Genomic DNA, 17,081 nt, shown 5'->3' with positions numbered 1-17,081 from the left:
GGCCCCGTGCGGTCGCAGTCGGAGGAACACGGGCGGTACGGCGCGGAACGGAGCGGCACCGGAGAGCTGGTACGGGGCTGGGCTGTCCTCGGAACGGGGGGCAATAGGGGCCGCGGGCGGGTGAGCTGCGGGCTGGGGGGATGAGTGCCGGCTCGTTCTTCTGCTGGGAATTACGTGTAACGCCAAGTCCTGAGCCCTGCACCCCCGGTGCGGTGCTGTCCCCGTCTCTTGGGTGGCATTTAATTTTCCCGGGTGACTGCTGGGGTGCTCACGCCGCTGTCCCTCCGCCATGCGCGGGGTCTGTCACCTCCGGACGCTGGAGCGCGGCTTCCCGCCGCCCCACGCCGCTGGCCGGGAAGGGAGAAGCGGCCCTGGCAGGAGGCAGCGGCCCTGCGGGAAGCTCTCGGGTCGGGTTTCCAGTCGGAGAGCTCTGGCTCCAGCCCCTGGCTCCTTTCCCTCTCTCCTCGACAGAGGAGCAAGCGTCAAAGCCGAGCTCTGCACGGCGAGGGGTCCTCGAGGGCACCGGGTGTGCTGGGGAGGATGGACAGCCGCGGTCCTGCTCTGCAATCGCAGGGTCTCATCTGCGGTGGGAAAGGTTTGCTGTGCTGTGTGTGAGGCAGTCCCTGCTGCCCTGGTTGGGGATGGGCTGCACACCTTTGGGCCGTGCCTCCCTACGCATCTCTCTGGCACAAAGTAGGGGCTGACACCGTGGGATATTCATTTAATTCCAAAACCCCAACCCTGCTGGGCCAACAGCCAGCAAGCAGCCCCCTGCACACTGCCCCCATTACCTGTGTGACTGAGCGCTGAGTTCAGCCCTGTTGGTGGCACCGAGCCGGTTCCTGTCCCGGTGTCTCCTCAGCCTTGACGCCTCCCCTCCACCCCGGCTTCCCAGAAACAAGCCTGGCCCCATCCAGACCCTGTGCTCACACAGGTCTGCCAGCTGAGCTTGGCAGCTGCCTGCACGCTGACGGCACCTGCTATTCCCAGCCCCACAGTGCTGGTGCTGTGCTGAGTCAGGGACCTGGGGTACAGCCAGCACCCTGTGCCCCTTGCCCTGAGTGGGACCCCAGCCTGTGACAGGGCTTCCCCTGCACCCACATCCCTGCCCACCAGCTGCGCTATCTGGTCCTTGAAGACTGCTCAAGCATCCGGGCGATGAGCACATCCAGCAATTTATCTCTGGTCTAATTAAAGTCTTAACAGCCTCATCAAGGACTTATTGTCAGTCTGGTTGCATTTATAGTCCCGCGTGTCCCTGCTCGCTCCAGCAGTGCTGATGTTCTGCTCCCATCCCCAGGGCCCTGCAGTGCTGGGGTACCATGGGTCACCGACCCAGACTCCTCACTGCTACCTCCAAACATGGTGCAAGGCTGTCCCCAAGCTCTGGGGCTCTCCCGGACTCCCCGTTTTGCCCACTCCCAGGGTGAGGGAGAGCTCAGATCCCCTCCCAGCTCTGAGGCCGCTCTCACAAGTTTTTCCATTTTCCCCCCACACCTCTCAAGCTCTGGCTTCCTGGTAACACAATTAATATTTCATAAGAACAATGGGACGAACTTGACACTTAACAAGAGGGTGAGCCAGCAGGAGGTACAGGCAGGTGTGCTCACACTAGGGCACACGCATACATCACCCGCAGGTGCTGGGGACAGACACCCCAGCAGTGGGTAGGCCTCCACAGCCCTCTCTTCCCTCTCCAGCAGTGCCAACACGGAGGAGGCAGAGCCATGGCATCGCTGCTGTGCAACGCCCGTGAGTGTCTCAGCAGAGGGGTGCGTGCGGCGGGGTGCTGGGTGGAGTCCATTTCTCCTCCATCCTAGGTCTCAGAGGCTGGAGGGAGTGAGGTCCCCCCGGCCATGCAGCCCGCTCTGCCCCCAGGCATCCAGCTCACAGAAACCCTGGAGAAGATGCAGCAAGGGACGCTGATGCGTAAAGTCAAATCCAAGAGCTGGAAGAAGCAGAGGTACTTCAAGCTGCAGGATGACTGCATGACCATCTGGTACCAGTCCAAGAGGACAGGCAAGATTGAGTCTGCTTGTGAGTACCAGCTGTGGTGTGTTGTCCGTGCAGGTCGTTAGTAGGATTCAGAATGAACAGCAGGGTGAAAGTATGAAGATTCCTGAAACTGTGCTTGCAGAGAGTACTGAGATTCAGGAGAGGCTCTGTTTGTGTCAGGCTTTTCTCATCCACATCTCTCTGGATGAGTAGGTGGAGGGGTAGTTCAGTGGGTGAGCACGGGGATGGGTGGAGGAATGGATGGATGGATGGATGAATAGCTCCATGCATGGATGGGTGGATGGATGGATGGATAGATAGATGAGTAGCTCCACAGGTAGGTGGGTGAGAGGGTGGGTGGGTAGATGGATGGATGGACGGATAGGTCCACGAGTGGGTGTGTGGACAGTTGGATGGCTGAGCAGAAGAAGAGATGGTTGGAAGGACAGATGCCTGTGGGCAGTGCCCCCTGCCCTGCGGTCCTTGTCCCCCACAGACAGACCTCCCCTCCCTCTGCCCCAGTCTCCATCAGCGATGTGGAGACAGTGCGGGAAGGGCACCAGTCAGAGGTGTTGCAGAGCCTGGCTGAGGAGTTCCCCCCTGAGCGCTGCTTCACCATTGTTTTCTACGGGCGTCGGGGCAATCTGGATCTCATTGCTGGCACAGAGGAAGAGGCGCAGTGCTGGGTCCAGGGCCTGCGCCAGCTCATTGAAGTGGCCACCAGCATGGACCAGAGGGAGAGAATAGACCAATATCCTTTCCATGGGCACCGCACTGCCCTTCACATTCTGTCCTCCCCCCACCCCCTGTCTCCCCCAAGCCCTGCATCTCCAGCCTTGTCCTAGCACGTAATTTTATGGGTATCACCTTCTGCATCAGGGGAGGGGAGCTTGTACCAAAAGGAAAAGATCTGATACTCCCCCTCTCCAGCTCTCTTATCCAAGGCCATTTCCCTTAACATCTGTCCTGGTTTCTTGCACATGGATTCGTGACTGGTTCCAGAAAGCTGACAAGAATAAGGACGGACGCATGAACTTCAAGGAGGTGCAGCGTCTCCTCAAGATGATGAACGTAGACATGAACGAGGACCATGCCCTGCGACTCTTCCAGGTAAGCACCACACCTTAAGGCAGGATGGGCTGGAGCTGGATGCACGACGTTCCTTCCTCCCTTCCCTGTGCCTTCCGCTGGCAGTGGTGACCCATCGTGGGCTGGGCATCCCACGCTGTTGATGCTGAGTGAGCTTCCTTGCAGGCTGCCGACAAGTCAGAGTCAGGGACGCTGGAAGGGGAAGAGTTTGTGCTCTTCTACAAAGCCCTCACGGAGCGCAAGGAGGTGCAGAGCCTCTTCCAGGAGTTCTCTGAGGATGGGAAGAAGCTGACGCTTCTGGAGCTGGTGGATTTCCTGCGGCAGGAGCAGCTGGAGGAGGAGGGCACGGAGGAGCTCGCTATGGAGCTCATTGACAAATATGAACCCTCAGAGACAGGTGAGAGCCTGGAAAATAGCTGTGCTCTGCACTGTAGAGAGGACTGGGCATAGGCGAAGGGCTCACCGCTGCTCTGGTGTGATCTGGGTGCAGTTCTCCCTTTGTTTGGTCCATTCTTCTGAAAGAGTTTGGCCAGCCATTGGGTGCGAGCTTTGGCTTTGGGGCCCACCTCCCTAGGGCTGCCTCCATTGTTCCTAATGCTCCAGCCTAGCCCAGGATACCAGGAGCTACTAGCAGTCTCATTTGCTCCTACTCCGTTCCCCTTGGCCCTGACTTTGGTTGAGTCTCCTGGTCTGCTCACAGCCAGGGCTCGCCACGCGCTGAGTGCTGATGGGTTCCTCATGTACCTCTGCTCCCCGGAGGGCTCCATCTTCAATTCTCAGCACCGGGCTCTGTGGCAGGACATGACCCAGCCTCTCTGCCACTACTTCATCTCCTCCTCTCACAACACCTACTTGATAGAGGACCAGATCCGGGGTCAGAGCAGCATCGAAGGCTACATCAGGTAATGGGCTGCTCCCTCCCACTTGCCCCCAGCACCACGAGTGGCATGGCCGTGTCCAGGAGGAGGGTCCCTTTTGGAGATGCAATTTTTCCTTTCCTGAATCCGTCCATTCTTCCCTCCCTCCATCCATCCATCCCTAGATGGGTGTCCTCACCCTGGCACGTATCCCCTGATCCTGCAGGGGTGATACCACAGCCAGAGGGAGGGCAGGGGGCTGGTGCCCTGGCCGGGGTACTGGGATGACTGCCCACCCATAGGGCTCTGAAACGGGGCTGCCGCTGCCTGGAGGTGGATTGCTGGGACGGGCCGAACGGGGAGCCTATAGTGTACCACGGCCACACCTTCACCTCCAAGATCCCCTTCAGGGAGGTGGTGAGCACCCTGGGGAAGTACGCCTTCCAGGTAGGGCACTGGGTGGCCCTCAGTGCAGTTGGGCTGAGGGGCAGCGATGGGGCAGTGGTGGTGAGGATGGTGGCTGTGTGCGTGCCCTGGGGACAGCACCGAGGGACTGATCTGCAGCCTTGTGATGTGCTATACAGGATCTGAGAGCTGATCTGATGGAGTGCAGGGATGAGAGGGAGTGAAGGGGGGTCCTAGGGGCACTGAGGTGGTGGAGGGGGGTGAGTGAAGGTCTCGGGGATCCAAGGGCATGGTGAGCTCCTTTCTGGTACTGAGCATGCATCTGAGAGCTGGCAGCTGTGCTCACTTCACCAAAGTGGCCATGCAGCTGAGCTGTGCTGTCCCTCGCAGCCCCACAGAGGTCGCTGCTGTTGCCCTGTCCCCCCACATCTCTGCTCACCCCAGTGCCAGGGGGGACAGAAGCACCCATTGCTCCCCAGGCTTCCGACTTCCCAGTGATCCTGTCCCTGGAGAACCACTGCAGCATGGAGCAGCAGGAGGTGCTGGCCCAACAGCTGAAGGACATTCTGGGGGAGCATCTCCTCACCACCACCACCGACGGGCGCGTCCCCACCCAGCTCCCATCCCCAGAGGTAAGGGACAGAGCAGGGTGAGGAGGTGGCTCTGCTGTCTCCCACCATCTTCCTCCTGGCAGCAAGGACAGCGTAGTGTCATAAGGAGGAGAGGGGAGCCCAGCACCCCAGGGTCAACTCCTCTCTATCCCTGACCCCACAGGAGCTGAAGCACAAGATCCTGCTGAAGGGGAAGAAGATCGGGCGGCTGGAGGACACGTTGGATGGGCCAGGGGATGAGGCACCCGATGTGTCTGATGATGACAATGGGGCAGAGGCAGAGGAGGAGAAGCGGAGGATGAAGGTAGGTGGCCTGGGATGGGGACTCTGCACCCTGTGGACTTCCCTGCCTGCTCCATCCTGCGGAGCTGGTGGTGCTGACACAGCTCTGCCTTACAGAAGGACAGGGAGAGCCTGGCACAGGCGTTGTCTGACTGTGTTGTCTACTGCAAGAATGTGTCCTTCCGGGGTTTCCAGGAGGCCCGCAACCACTCCCGGCCTTCTGAAATCTCCTCCCTCTCTGAGGCGAAGGCCAGGAAGCTCATCCGGGATGCAGGTGAGGTGAAAGGGGCAGCGATGTGTGGGGAGTGGGGTAGGGTGGAGGGCAGGCGTCTTCTGGGTGTAGGGCAAGAGCCTTTAGACATGGGGCTTCCTTCTGGTTTGGAGAAAGTGGGCTATAACTGAGGTACTTGGGGCTGGCAGGGAAGTTGGGTTTTGTTGGGTTAGAAAGTGAGGCAGGAGAGCTGGGCTACTTGGAGGGGAGATGGGGGAGAAATAGGTGGTTGGAGGGATAGATGAAGGGTAGGATGGAGGGATGGGTTGAGGGATGGCTGGTGGAGGGATGAGTGGTTGGACAAGCAATGCATGTGGCTGTGCAGACCAAAGGATGATCACACTTTCCATCCCTAGGGAATGAGTTTGTCCGGCACAACACCTGGCAGCTGACACGCATCTACCCCAGTGGGATGCGGACAGACTCCTCCAATTATAGCCCCCAGGAGATGTGGAACGCAGGATGTCAGATTGGTATGGGATGTGTAAATCAGGGCTCTGGCTGGGGAGATGCCCTGGGTCCCATGTGAAGTGGCATCATCAGTGGCATTGGTGCCAACTGCTGCCATTGTAGCTGTAGCTCTTGCCCTGGCCCATGCACACTTGACATCAGTGCCTTGTCCCGTGTGTGTCCTTGCATCTCTGGCTGTGGGGTTCTTGCTCTGGTTCTGTGGGCTGGTTCTTGCCTACAAAGCAAGGCATGGGGTCTCCAAGTTGCCCTGTGCTATGCTGAACCAATTCCTGGCCACCTTCCCCCAGTGGCCCTGAACTTCCAAACAGCTGGCATGGAGATGGACCTGTGTGATGGGCTGTTCAGCCAGAATGGCCACTGTGGCTACGTGCTTAAACCATCCTTCATGAGAGATGAAGGAACTCTCTTCAACCCTAGTGATCCTAGCACCTGGCAGGGCCCCGGCCCCGTCACCTTGACAATCCAGGTATGGGCTGAGGAGGGATGCTGGGGAGCTGCATGAGTGTGCTGGGGCTCTGCCTGTCCCAGTTGGGGAGAGAGCCATCCTGCATGTTCCTTCTGCACAGGTGATCAGTGGGCAGCAGCTGCCCAAAGTGGCCAACAGCAAGGATGGAGCCATCATCGACCCCCTGGTACGTGTGGAGATCCATGGGGTGCCTGCAGACCAGGCACACCAGGAGACCAAGTACATCGAGAACAACGGTGAGCCTGCATTACGGGGACCCGCTGTGCCTGTCCTGCCTGTCACCCACCAGTGCCTGCTCTCCCTTACCAGGGTTTAACCCCCACTGGGACGAGACCCTTCAGTTCCAGCTTCAAGTGCCCCAGCTGGCCCTTGTCCGCTTTGTGGTGGAGGATTATGACAAGACCTCCAGGAACGATTTTGTGGGACAGTTCACCCTGGCCTTTGCCAACATCAAACCTGGTGAGCGATCGCTGCAGTTATGCGGGGAGATGCTGAGGGGCTCGGTTAGGTGCTAGGGAATGGGGTGGTCAGCCATGGCCTCGCTGTCCCCTCTGCAGGATACCGCCACATCCATCTCCTCTCCAAGGATGGCACCAGCATCCCGCCCTCTTCGCTCTTTGTCCACATCCGCATCACCGAGCCGCCTGGCCCTGAGCAAGACTGAACCCACGGTGCCAGCGGGACCTGGATAGAAGCCATAGGGCTGACCTGGTTTTGGCCCCATGCAGTTGTGGCCACAGAGCCGATGCCACCCTGTAGTCAAATCTGTTTGTGTAGTCTCTGTGTTATCGTTGCTGCTGTGTCCCCTTTGCAGTAGCCTCTGGGGGTTGGGAAAAGGCAGTGATGTCTCCATGCCAGGTTGGGATGCTGCCTACTGCCCTCCCTTCCTAGGCACTTGTGTGGGGGTGTGCTGGTGTGTGTCCCTCCATGTACGGCTGGATGTGGCCACAAAGAGGAGAGCTGGTGCATGGGGCTGGTCCCCAAAGCCAGGGGAGCAAGGCTGGAGCAGAGCAAACTTCAGGCAGAGCTGGGAGAGGAGCCGGAACTCACTGCCTCCTGAACCAACAGGTCCAGTCAGAGCCCCTGGCCTACATAGCCATAGTGGTGCTCCTGCCCAGTGCCATGTTACTTACCCTTGCTGTGTGCTTTCTATGTAAGCAACCTAATAAATTGTTCAGTGACAGGCAGCGAGCAGTCTGGGTACGGTGGTGTTCGATATAGGGAGTGGGTTTTGTCATTTCTCCCTGCAGACAATCCCTTTGCTGTATGAATCTGCTTCCATGCTGCCACATACACAAGGAGGGCTTCCAGCTGGAGTTGTCCCACAGTTCCCAGCACCCTGGTCCTCAGTGCAGCTAGGAGAACCCCAAACAGCCTGAAGAAACAGGATCAAATGGAGCCGAGAGATTCCTTTTATACAGCCACATATCTTACATCCCATATACATATATGCCTATACACACACATACATCTCTGCAGCTGCCAGGACTCACTGGCAGATGCTGTCCTTCTCTGTGAGGCGCTCTCCCTCCTGCTGCGGTGCTGGTGGCCCCGTAGCTGGGCTCTCCCTCTGCACAGCATGGAGGTGGACGGTGGGTGTGCTGGGGTCTTTGCCCACCCCCTGGCTGGGGTCGCCAGCCCCGCACTCGGGGTGGTGCCGCTGGATGTGTTTGATGACCTGGAACTTCTGCTTGGCCTTGTAGGGGCAGTAGCGGCAGAAGAAGGGATGCTCGTTGGTGTGGGTGAGGTAATGGTGCCGCAGGCCAGCCGCCCAGCGGAAAGCCCGCCCGCAGGCATTGCAGACGTACGGCTTCTCCTCGCTGTGTTTCTTCAGGTGGGTCTTGAGGAGGAAGCGAGTCTTGAAGGCCTTTCCGCACTGCTCGCAGATGAAGGAACGCGCGTCCCGGTGTCGTGTCTCTTTGTGCACCCGCAGTGCGTCCGCCCGGTTGGTGCGGTACTCACACTCGTCACAGCGGTACGGCTTCAGCCCTGTGGCAATGGGGATAGTGCTGGGGTCAAGGGGATGCTGTCTGTCTCCCACAGCCCTTCCACGGGGTCTCAACATCCCAATAATGGTCCCAAAGACCCTCCCTTCACCCTATCCTTGGCACTACTGCCTACTTCCCTGCAGGCTCCCTAAAGCTCCCCCATTTCCAAGGGCTCTGGGGTCTGTGTCACCCCACTTTTCCTCTCATCATCTTCCCAGCACTGGCATGCAGCCCCAAGGCAACCCCAACCCATCAGCATGCCGGGACATACTGAACAGTCGTCTACCGTGTCTCACATGGGAAGCGTGGAGTTGGGTTTATGCAGCCCCATGGCCCTCCCCTGCCAGCAGTGCTGGAGGTGCCCCATGGCCATACCCACCTGTGTGCTTTGTCATGTGGTACTTGAGCTGATTCACCCACTTGCACTTGTAGCCACAGTCTGGGCAGAGGTATTTGCGCTCTTCCTTGTGGATCCGCATGTGGTACTGGACAGAGGAATATGGGGCACGGTCAGGACAAGGCTATGCCACCTGCTGGAGGGGGATGCAGGGCCCTGCGATGCATGGGGCTCGGAAGCAAGCCTGATATCTCAGTAATTGTGAGCAGCCAGGAGGGCTGTTTGGTAGCCTGACCACAGGGTGTTCCACAGAAGGGTCAGGATCAGACCCTGCTGCTGCTGAGCGCACTCTGTCTCAGGACACAGGATTTTCTTCGTAGTTTGGCACTTAGGGCACAGCTCAAACTGAAAAAAGACCAGCAGAGCTAGCCCTGAACAGACTGCATCACAGCAGCCTCGCCCAGGTGACCCCAAAGGGCTCCAGCTCAGCTATTAAAAAAGTCAATACCTCTTTTAGTAAAGACAGGCCATTTTCCTTCCATTACCCCATGCCCGACTCTCTTGTTCTAGGAAAGGCCCTTTAGTGTGAGAGGATGATAATCACATACGAATCGGAGCAGAAAGAACATGCAGCCACTGTCCCCGAGTATCACATTGCTTTGCATCAGCACCATCTGCTTGCCTATTCCCATATAAATCTCAGGAAAGAACAGAGAGGACAATAATTCCCCTTGTGAGTTTCTTCATCCCCAAACCCCGATGTATCTCCCAAGCCATCCCCAAGCAGGATGCTCACCTTGAGACGTGAGGGGTCGGCACAGGTGTACTTGCAGAGGTGACACTTGTAGGGCTTCTCACCTGTGTGGATGCGGATGTGCCAGGTGATCTTCTGCCTGTTCTTGGTGGTGTACTCACAGTCGGAGCACTTGTAGATGCGCGTCCCCCCGTGGCCCTTCATGTGCTGGTCGAAGACGAGCTGATGGCGGCAGGCGAAGTCGCAGAAGGGGCACTGCAGGGGTTTGTCCTGGGGGGTGGCCGGCTCGTGGCTCTCCACGTAATGCCGCACCAGCTGCTGCCGCTCCTTAGCAGCGAAGCTGCACAGCTCGCAGCGGTGGCTGAAATGCTGCTTCTTGTGCTCCTCCAGAGCATCTCGGCTGGGAAAGCTCTCCTTGCACGTGCCACACTCCAGGTGCGGGTGCTGCTTTTGCACGTGGCACTTGAGCGTGGCCTCGCTGTGGCACACGAAGCCACACTGTGGGCAGCCGTAGGACACCTTTTCCTCGTGCCGCCGCAGGACGTGCTGCTTGAGGGCCGTCTCAGAGCTGAACCGCGCCTCGCAGCGGGAGCAGCCGAAGTTGAGCTCGCCGTGGTGGCAGCTGTTGACGTGGCGGGTGATGTCGTTCTGCAGGTAGCTGCTGTAGTCGCACAGCGGGCAGAAGTGGGTGGGTGTCTTCTCATGCACCCGCAGGCGGTGGATGCGCAGCTTGGAGTTGGTGCCGAAGGTCTGGCTGCAGATGCCGCAGGCGATGCGGCCCACGCCGGTGTGCAGGGACTGGTGGGCCTCCAGGCGGTACCGCCGCGTGGTGCTGAACTCGCAGTAGAGGCACTTGTGAGGCTTCACCCCCTCGTGCTTGATGCGCACGTGCTGCCGCAGGCAGCGGGCCTGCTTGCAGGTGAACTCACACTGGCGGCACTGCAGCTGCGGCCGCTTGCTGTAGTGCTTGCGGTGCAGCTTGCGGTGCAGCCGCAGGGCTTTGGCCACTTTGGAGGTGAAGGGGCAGGAGGCACAGCGGAACTCTCCCAGTGTCACGCAGCCCCTCTTCTTGTGCGTCTTCATGGCTCGCTCCTGGTGGCAGGTGAAGGGGCAAGTGGGGCAGGAGAAACGCCTCTGTTTGGGCAGTGCGGCTTTTGAGGGGGCTGCGTCTAGCACAGGGTCACCGGGCTGCCCCATCTCAGCGCTGGCTGTGTGCCCCCCCGGGAGCTGGGTGCTGTGGGGTCTGTCCTCCTCGGGATGCAGGAGGTGCTTCTCAGCACAGTGGTTCTTCAGGGCCCGCTGAGAGCGAAAGGCTTCAGGGCACAGTGAGCACCAGAACTGCTCCAGGCTCCGGCAGCCGTCCTCCACGTGGGAGGTGATGGTGGAGACCCGGGAGCACACAAAGGAGCAGGCATTGCAGTGCAGCTTCCCACCCTCCAGCCGGTATTTCTCAGAGGGTTTCCCAACCTGCAAGGGACTCTCCATTCTGCTTGTCTCAGCTCCATCCCCTTGCTTTGAAGGCTCTTCTGCCACCTCTGCACTGTCACCAGAGAGAGACTTTTCAGGGGAAGAACAGCCTGACACACGTTCCCCAGCAAAGAGACCATCCGACTCCTGCATTTTATCAGGCATCATTTCAGCTTCCCAGGGGGACTCAGGATGTCCAGGCTCCTCCATGCCTCCCCTGTTGCTCTCTGCTGTTTCTGTACCGTTATCACCCAGCTGCTCAGTAGGACAGTGCAACCCAGCTGCCTCCACAACAGCTGGTTTGAGGACCTTGTTCTTCTTCAGGAGGACTGGGCATTTTTTGAGGAGGTGGGTGTTGAGTCCCCTTTGCTGCTTAAAGCTGGCACCACACTCGCGGCACACAAGTGGGGTGCGGTGATTCTGGCAGCTGGCTTTAGAGTGCAGTGACATGGACTTCTCCTTCCGTGTGATGTAAGAGCATTTTTCACACTTAAAGATCTGACTTTCTGACTGCACCACCAGCATCTGGACCCTTCCCTCTAACACCAGTGTCTCTGCCTGCTCCTTGTCCTGCTTCCGCAGCGCCTTCAGCACCGATTCTGAACTGTTTCTGGTGTCATCGCTGGAGGTGGCCGCATCCTCTGGGACAGGTGGACGGCTCTGCTCAGCTGTCTTCAGCACACTGAGCCAGGCCTCTGGTGGTTCACCTTGGCTGGTCTCTCTCATCTCTGGGCCTGCATCCAGCTTGCTGTGGTCTGAACATGACCTCTCAAGGTGGCCTGTGGCTTCTCTTACAGTGTCATTTTCCTGGCTGGCACCTGCTGCTGCGCTGTCCTCCAGCCTCAACATCTCATCCTTGCATACATCTGCCCCCTCTTTCTTATAGTCCGGGATGTCTTCGAGCGCATTGTCATTGTCCTCCAAGCCAAGGTCACCCTGGGAGCCCAGTATCTTGTAGGCGGCAGGAGGTTCCTTGCAGGAGAGCATTTCCATGCTCTCCGGCTGTGCCATGCAGGCATCTCCAGTCAAATGTTCCAGGATGGGATCAGATGAGACATTTACCGTCTCCAAGTGCAACATGCAGCTCTCTGCCACATCCTCAGAAGTGATGAGCTCAGCTGGGCCCGCAGCAGTGTCACTCTGCATGCTGTCATCAATCATGCATCTCTGCTCCCCCTTGCCCACAGCTGTCTGAGCCTTACTGCTGCCCTCCGATGGAGCAGCATCCTGGGGCACCACGGACGCTTGCTGGCAGCCCTCTTCCCCCTGGGACTCCGACTGGGATGGCTTCACTTTTGCCCACTGTTCTTTGCTAGAGAAGACGGAGCTGGCATCCACACGCAGGGCTGCTCCAAGCTCGTAGCCAAAGACAGACTCAGATGAGCTGATCTCCAGCTCCTTGCTGGCATAGTTTTCCAGCCAGTCCTTGTCACCAGGCACATAACCGTGAATCTTGCGCTTGTGGAAGAAGAGGCTGGTGTTGCTGAAGGTGCAGTAAGAGCAAAGGGCGCAGCGAAACTCCTTTTGCTTGGTGTGCTTGCAGTTCTCGTGGTTCAGCAACGCCTGCTTGTACTTGGTCTGGTAGGCACAGTACTGGCACTGGAAGATGGGCACTTGGTAGTTCTGCGAGTGCTTTGCCTGCATGTGCTTCTGCAGCTCGTACTTGCGCTTGCAAGCAAAGCCGCACACCTCGCAGATGAGACTTTTGCCTTGGTGCCGCAGCTTGTGGCTGCTCAGCTGGTCAGCACGGTGGCACCGGTACGAGCACTGGTTGCACTGGTACCTGTGGGGAAAACAGAACTGGTCAGGCAGTGTGGGGAACCAGAACAGGCTGAATCCTGTCAGACAAATGGAGCTCTGCTTCCCCGTCTCAGACACCTGGGGAAGGAGTGCTCTTAGGTTTGCTGGGCCTGACCTTTGCAATTTGGGCAGCTCAAACCGCAAGCAATTCCTCTCTGTTGCATCCCATGGCACTGCTGGTGCTTTATATCCCCAACCTGGGGATGGGAGATAGAGTCCCTGGGCATCCCAGAAAGTGACCCTGTCACTCCTGATACACGCTTCACAGCAGAAGCACCTCCAGCATCCGTGGAGGCAGATTAGACCCACAGGATACTAAGGTGATAGCGCAGAAGTAAAAACATTTTTTAGCAGAGTCCTGCACAAGCCCAAACTGGCCTTGGCACAAAAACATAAGCAGAATGCAAGAACCCAGGTTTAGAGCTGCACTAATGTAATGATGGTACTGAGGCACTGAGATACCTTTGCCTCCAGAGCACTATGCTGACAACAACCTGCAAGCTCAAAGACTGCATTTATTGTGTGCCACGCAGAATGGGCAGTAGTTGCAGCCCAGAGCAGCAGACTCCTGCAGCAGGATCTGGGAAGCCCTAAAATGTTGCCAGGCCAACCAGCCTAGGAGTAGTACCGAAGATCACCAGTGTGCTTGCGCATGTGAACGTTCAAGTAGTGCTTCCACTTGGTGATGTATCCACACTCAGTGCACATGAAGTTCTTGTCGTTGGAATGGGTCAGCATGTGCTTGGACAGGTAGCTCACATCGCGGCACGTGAAGTCACACAGCTCACACTTATGAGGCTTCTCTCCTACAGAGGAAAGATAAATGTTCTCAGTACAATAATCAGATATGGCAGCCTCCCCTGAGGGTAACCAGTTCCGCAGGAGCTTGGGGTAACAGCAGGGGACACAATGTGACTTCAGCCAGGATTGGTGGGTGGCAGAGCCATCGATAGGACCCAGGAATCCTGACCCAGCCCTCCCTGACCTCCAGGACCAGCACAAACCCATGTCCCAGCTCAGCTCCAGGCGCCCCGCAGCAGGCACTCACCTGTGTGCAACAGCATGTGCCGGATGAGCACCCTCTTGTGCGCAGTAGCGAAGGCACACTCAGTGCACTTGTGAATCTTCTCGTTGGCGTGCATCTTGCCCACGTGGTCATGATACTCCACAGGGTTGAAGGTGGCATAGGGACAGAAGCTGCACTGGAGCTGCTCACTGCCTGGGTGCCCCTGCTTCTTATGCTTCCGGAAAACATGCTTGTTGGAGCAGATGAAGTCACATTGCTGGCAGTGGAAGGCGTAGTGGGTTTTCCGGTGAGCCTCCATGGCCTCAGCAGTGCCGAAGAGCAGTGAGCAGGCATGATACTTGCACTCCACTGCCTTGATGCCGTGAACATCCTTGAGATGACGGACAAACTCCTTCCTGTCCTCCGCACAGTAGTCGCAGCCGCCTTGGAAGCAGCTCAGCCTCTTGGGCTCAGCTTTGTGAGTCTTCAAGTGTTCTTTGAGGGCCTGGCTGAGGCGAAACTTCTCTTTGCAGACGGGGCAAGAGTAGACATCGGAGTAGAAGTTGGAAATGTCCTCATGCATACTGGCCATGTGGCGGTTGAGGGCATTCTTCTCCACCGAGCTGTAGTGGCAGAGCGGGCAGCGGTGCGCCTTCTCACCTGTCTCCCGCATCATGTGGATTTTCAGCTTGCTTTTACTGGTGAAGTACTTGTGGCAGTTGGGGCACTGCAGGCTGGGGTCAGGGTAGTGCAGGTGGAGATGCTCCACCAAGTGTGTCCGCTTCTTGAAGCACCGCTTGCATTCGGGGCACATGTGGGTTTTGTAGATATATTCTGAGCCCTCTGCAACATCTCCTGTGAGAGCAAAGGAAGAGCCATCAGCAAGAAAAAGGACACAAGCACAGGCAGATATTCCTTCCCTGACCCTGCTGTGTTGAGACACAGGCTTATCACATACAGTCAAGCAGCAGCCAGGTACCCACAGAGATCATCCCCATCCTGAGCCACCAGAATGGTTCAGGTGGGCTCTTTCCAGCTCAACACTTACAAAAGTGATCCAGTGCAGCCTAAATCAGACTTGCTTGTATGTCCCCCAAAGCCAAGCAAACCCCTCAGGTTCAGCAACAGGAGAGAAAGAAGGCACCTAATGGGCAAATAGGCTGCTGGATGGCATAGGATCTCCTGGCCCCACTATGCTGTACTACTTGCTCATAAGCAATAGGCCCAAGCATCTCTCAGCACAGACACACAATCATACCTTTGAAGTGCTGAGCCCAGGTCACCTTGGCTTTGTCGGCAGCCTCCTTCCTGTTCTCTTTGGCCTCACCCTCACAGGGGCTCTCTCCATCCTCCTCCAGTGAATCATCCTCATCACTCTCTGAATCCTCTTCTCCGGCAGATGCTTTCAGCTCCTCCATGGAGCCCTCCCCAGTGCCTGAGGTATTCGCTGGCCCCGTTTCTTCTGAGGCAGCTTCCCAGTCAGGGTGACAATTCTCTGCCTCCTTCCGCCCTTCTGTGTCAGGGAGTAAAGACAAGAGACCGTGATGCTGCAGGGGGGAAGAGCCACCACCCCTAACCCATACACATAAAAAAATTTCCTGGCTCTCTAGGGCACCTTGCTACTGGACCACTTGGCTCTCTAGCCCTCCAGCAGCACAGCTTTGCCGTCGTTCCCCACAGCTTTAACTCCAAACCCAGCCCCTGCAATACCCACAGGCTCCTGACCCAGCTTGGGTCTCTAACTCAGCTATACCTGATGGCAGAATGCGGAGCTGTTTGAGGGGAGCTGAGCTGGGAATGCTGCTCATCACAGATGTCTCCACGATGTGGCTCTTCCTGTGCTGCCAGAAGAGCTTGGCATTAGCTGTGACAAAATCACAATGGCCACAGTGGAAGGGGAAGTGGGTGCGGTGGTGCTGTTCCATGTCTGGGCGGCTGGGAAACAGCAAGGGGCAGGCTCGGTAGGTGCAGGACACAGGGGAAGTTCCATGCAGGAGACGTAGGTGGCTGCGCAGCTGCTTGCGGTCCTCTGTGGCAAAGCAGCAGCCCTTCTCAGGGCAGGGCAGAGCTCCCTGAGGGCCACGGTGGGTCTTGAAGTGCTCCTTGAGCTCACCAGGCTGTGCAAACGCCTCCTGGCAGATGGGGCACAGCAGGCATTCAAGAGCCGAGCCTTCTGGCACACTCGATACTGGTGGTTCTGAGTCCCCTGGCTCATTCTGGCCCTTACTGGTGGGTGCTGGCAGCACTCCAGGTAGCCGCAAGTGCTCTGGTGGTGGCAGTAGCAGACACTCGTGCTGGGACAGCAAGGAAGCCTCCTGGAAGCTCTGTCCACACCTCTCGCAGAAATATAACTCCACCACTTTGACCAGCACCTCTGCACAGAGCAAGGATGATTGTGAGAAAGGGCTTTCGTCAGGCCCAGAGCTTGGTACTGGTGGTTCAGTTCCAGCTCTGAACAAGAACAATAAAATTACATTGCCATGAATTACAGCTTTGAGAACAACAGTTCTTTCCCTGCCCTGAGAATCCCATGCCACACAGTCCCACTGCAGGAGGAGCATCACCGTGCAGGTGACCACACTGAGTGGGTCTGTTCCTTAGCACCTCTGAAGCACAGGCAATGTTGCTTGGCCTTCTCTCTAGTAGGATGCCTCAGGTGGGCAGCATGCTGGGGGATGCAGCAGGATAGAGATCTCCACCTTTATCCTCTCAAAGGCTCAGAGCAACCCCACAGGCTTCTCCAAGGCTCCCTGGGCCAGTCTTCCCCACCTTGTGCCAGACCTGTAGTGAGTGGCAGCAGCTGCTCATGATACACACGGGCTCAGTGACCCGTGGGCACCATGACATCCCCAGGGTGCTGACTAGAAGGAACATGGCCAGCTGACCCCCCATCCCACTGCTTGGCACCGAAGTGTCCATGCCTCCCTCCCCACACCCAGTACCGGTGCCATTGGCCGTGTTGCTCAGAGTCACGTTGCCAGACACAGCCTCGATGAAGATTTCTACGTTGCTTCCTTCAGCCGCAGCCCCTGCCCCAGGCAATGACGCCTCTGCCAGCACCAAATCCTGGCTCACGGGCAGCGGGGCAGCCCCATCCGTGGCAGTAGGGCTTCCAACCGCCCCTGCTGCTCCCACTGCCCCCGGGGAGGGCAGGAGCAGCTCAGAACACAGGGCCTCCATCTTCCTCGCCCGCAGCCGGAGGTGCAGCCACTTCTGCGCTCATTGCCCCTTTAGTCAGAGGCCGGGGCACGGGGGTTTCCTGGCTCTGGAAGAGAAGAACGA

At 57.8% G+C, this 17,081-nt stretch overlaps 2 protein-coding genes across 3 annotated transcripts; one reads left to right on the top strand and one right to left on the bottom strand.

Moving 5' to 3' along the window:
• Nucleotides 1-6: 6 nt before the first annotated feature.
• Nucleotides 7-7,661, top strand: PLCD4 (phospholipase C delta 4). Of its 2 annotated transcripts, XM_019617118.2 has the most exons (16): nt 7-69; nt 1,701-1,752; nt 1,879-2,037; nt 2,518-2,746; nt 2,976-3,105; nt 3,250-3,481; nt 3,785-3,986; nt 4,244-4,388; nt 4,826-4,978; nt 5,121-5,261; nt 5,357-5,513; nt 5,867-5,983; nt 6,269-6,447; nt 6,548-6,683; nt 6,757-6,906; nt 7,005-7,661. In XM_019617118.2, exons 2-16 carry the CDS (start codon nt 1,728-1,730, stop codon nt 7,109-7,111), a joined length of 2,262 nt encoding a protein of 753 aa, XP_019472663.1. In that variant the 5' UTR covers nt 7-69; nt 1,701-1,727; the 3' UTR covers nt 7,112-7,661. The 2 variants fall into 2 exon arrangements, with proteins under 2 accessions (XP_019472663.1, XP_003207687.2); XM_003207639.3 differs by lacking the exon at nt 7-69 and having other exon boundaries at nt 1,708-1,772.
• Nucleotides 7,662-7,836: 175 nt separating this feature from the next.
• Nucleotides 7,837-17,022, bottom strand: ZNF142 (zinc finger protein 142). The gene is given in 9 exon segments (XM_010713618.3): nt 7,837-8,436; nt 8,815-8,920; nt 9,569-12,776; nt 13,422-13,599; nt 13,842-14,654; nt 15,058-15,312; nt 15,553-16,173; nt 16,742-16,979; nt 16,981-17,022. Coding segments are annotated over 9 exon segments (5,961 nt in total). The 3' UTR covers nt 7,837-7,936.
• Between the last annotated feature and the right edge of the window lie 59 nt (nt 17,023-17,081).

The sequence above is a fragment of the Meleagris gallopavo genome, chromosome 7, assembly GCF_000146605.3.
Source record: "Meleagris gallopavo isolate NT-WF06-2002-E0010 breed Aviagen turkey brand Nicholas breeding stock chromosome 7, Turkey_5.1, whole genome shotgun sequence".
Lineage (NCBI taxonomy): Eukaryota > Metazoa > Chordata > Aves > Galliformes > Phasianidae > Meleagris > Meleagris gallopavo.
The sequence above is the reverse complement of the archived record's forward strand: the minus strand, read 5'-3'. Positions and strand labels throughout refer to the sequence as shown.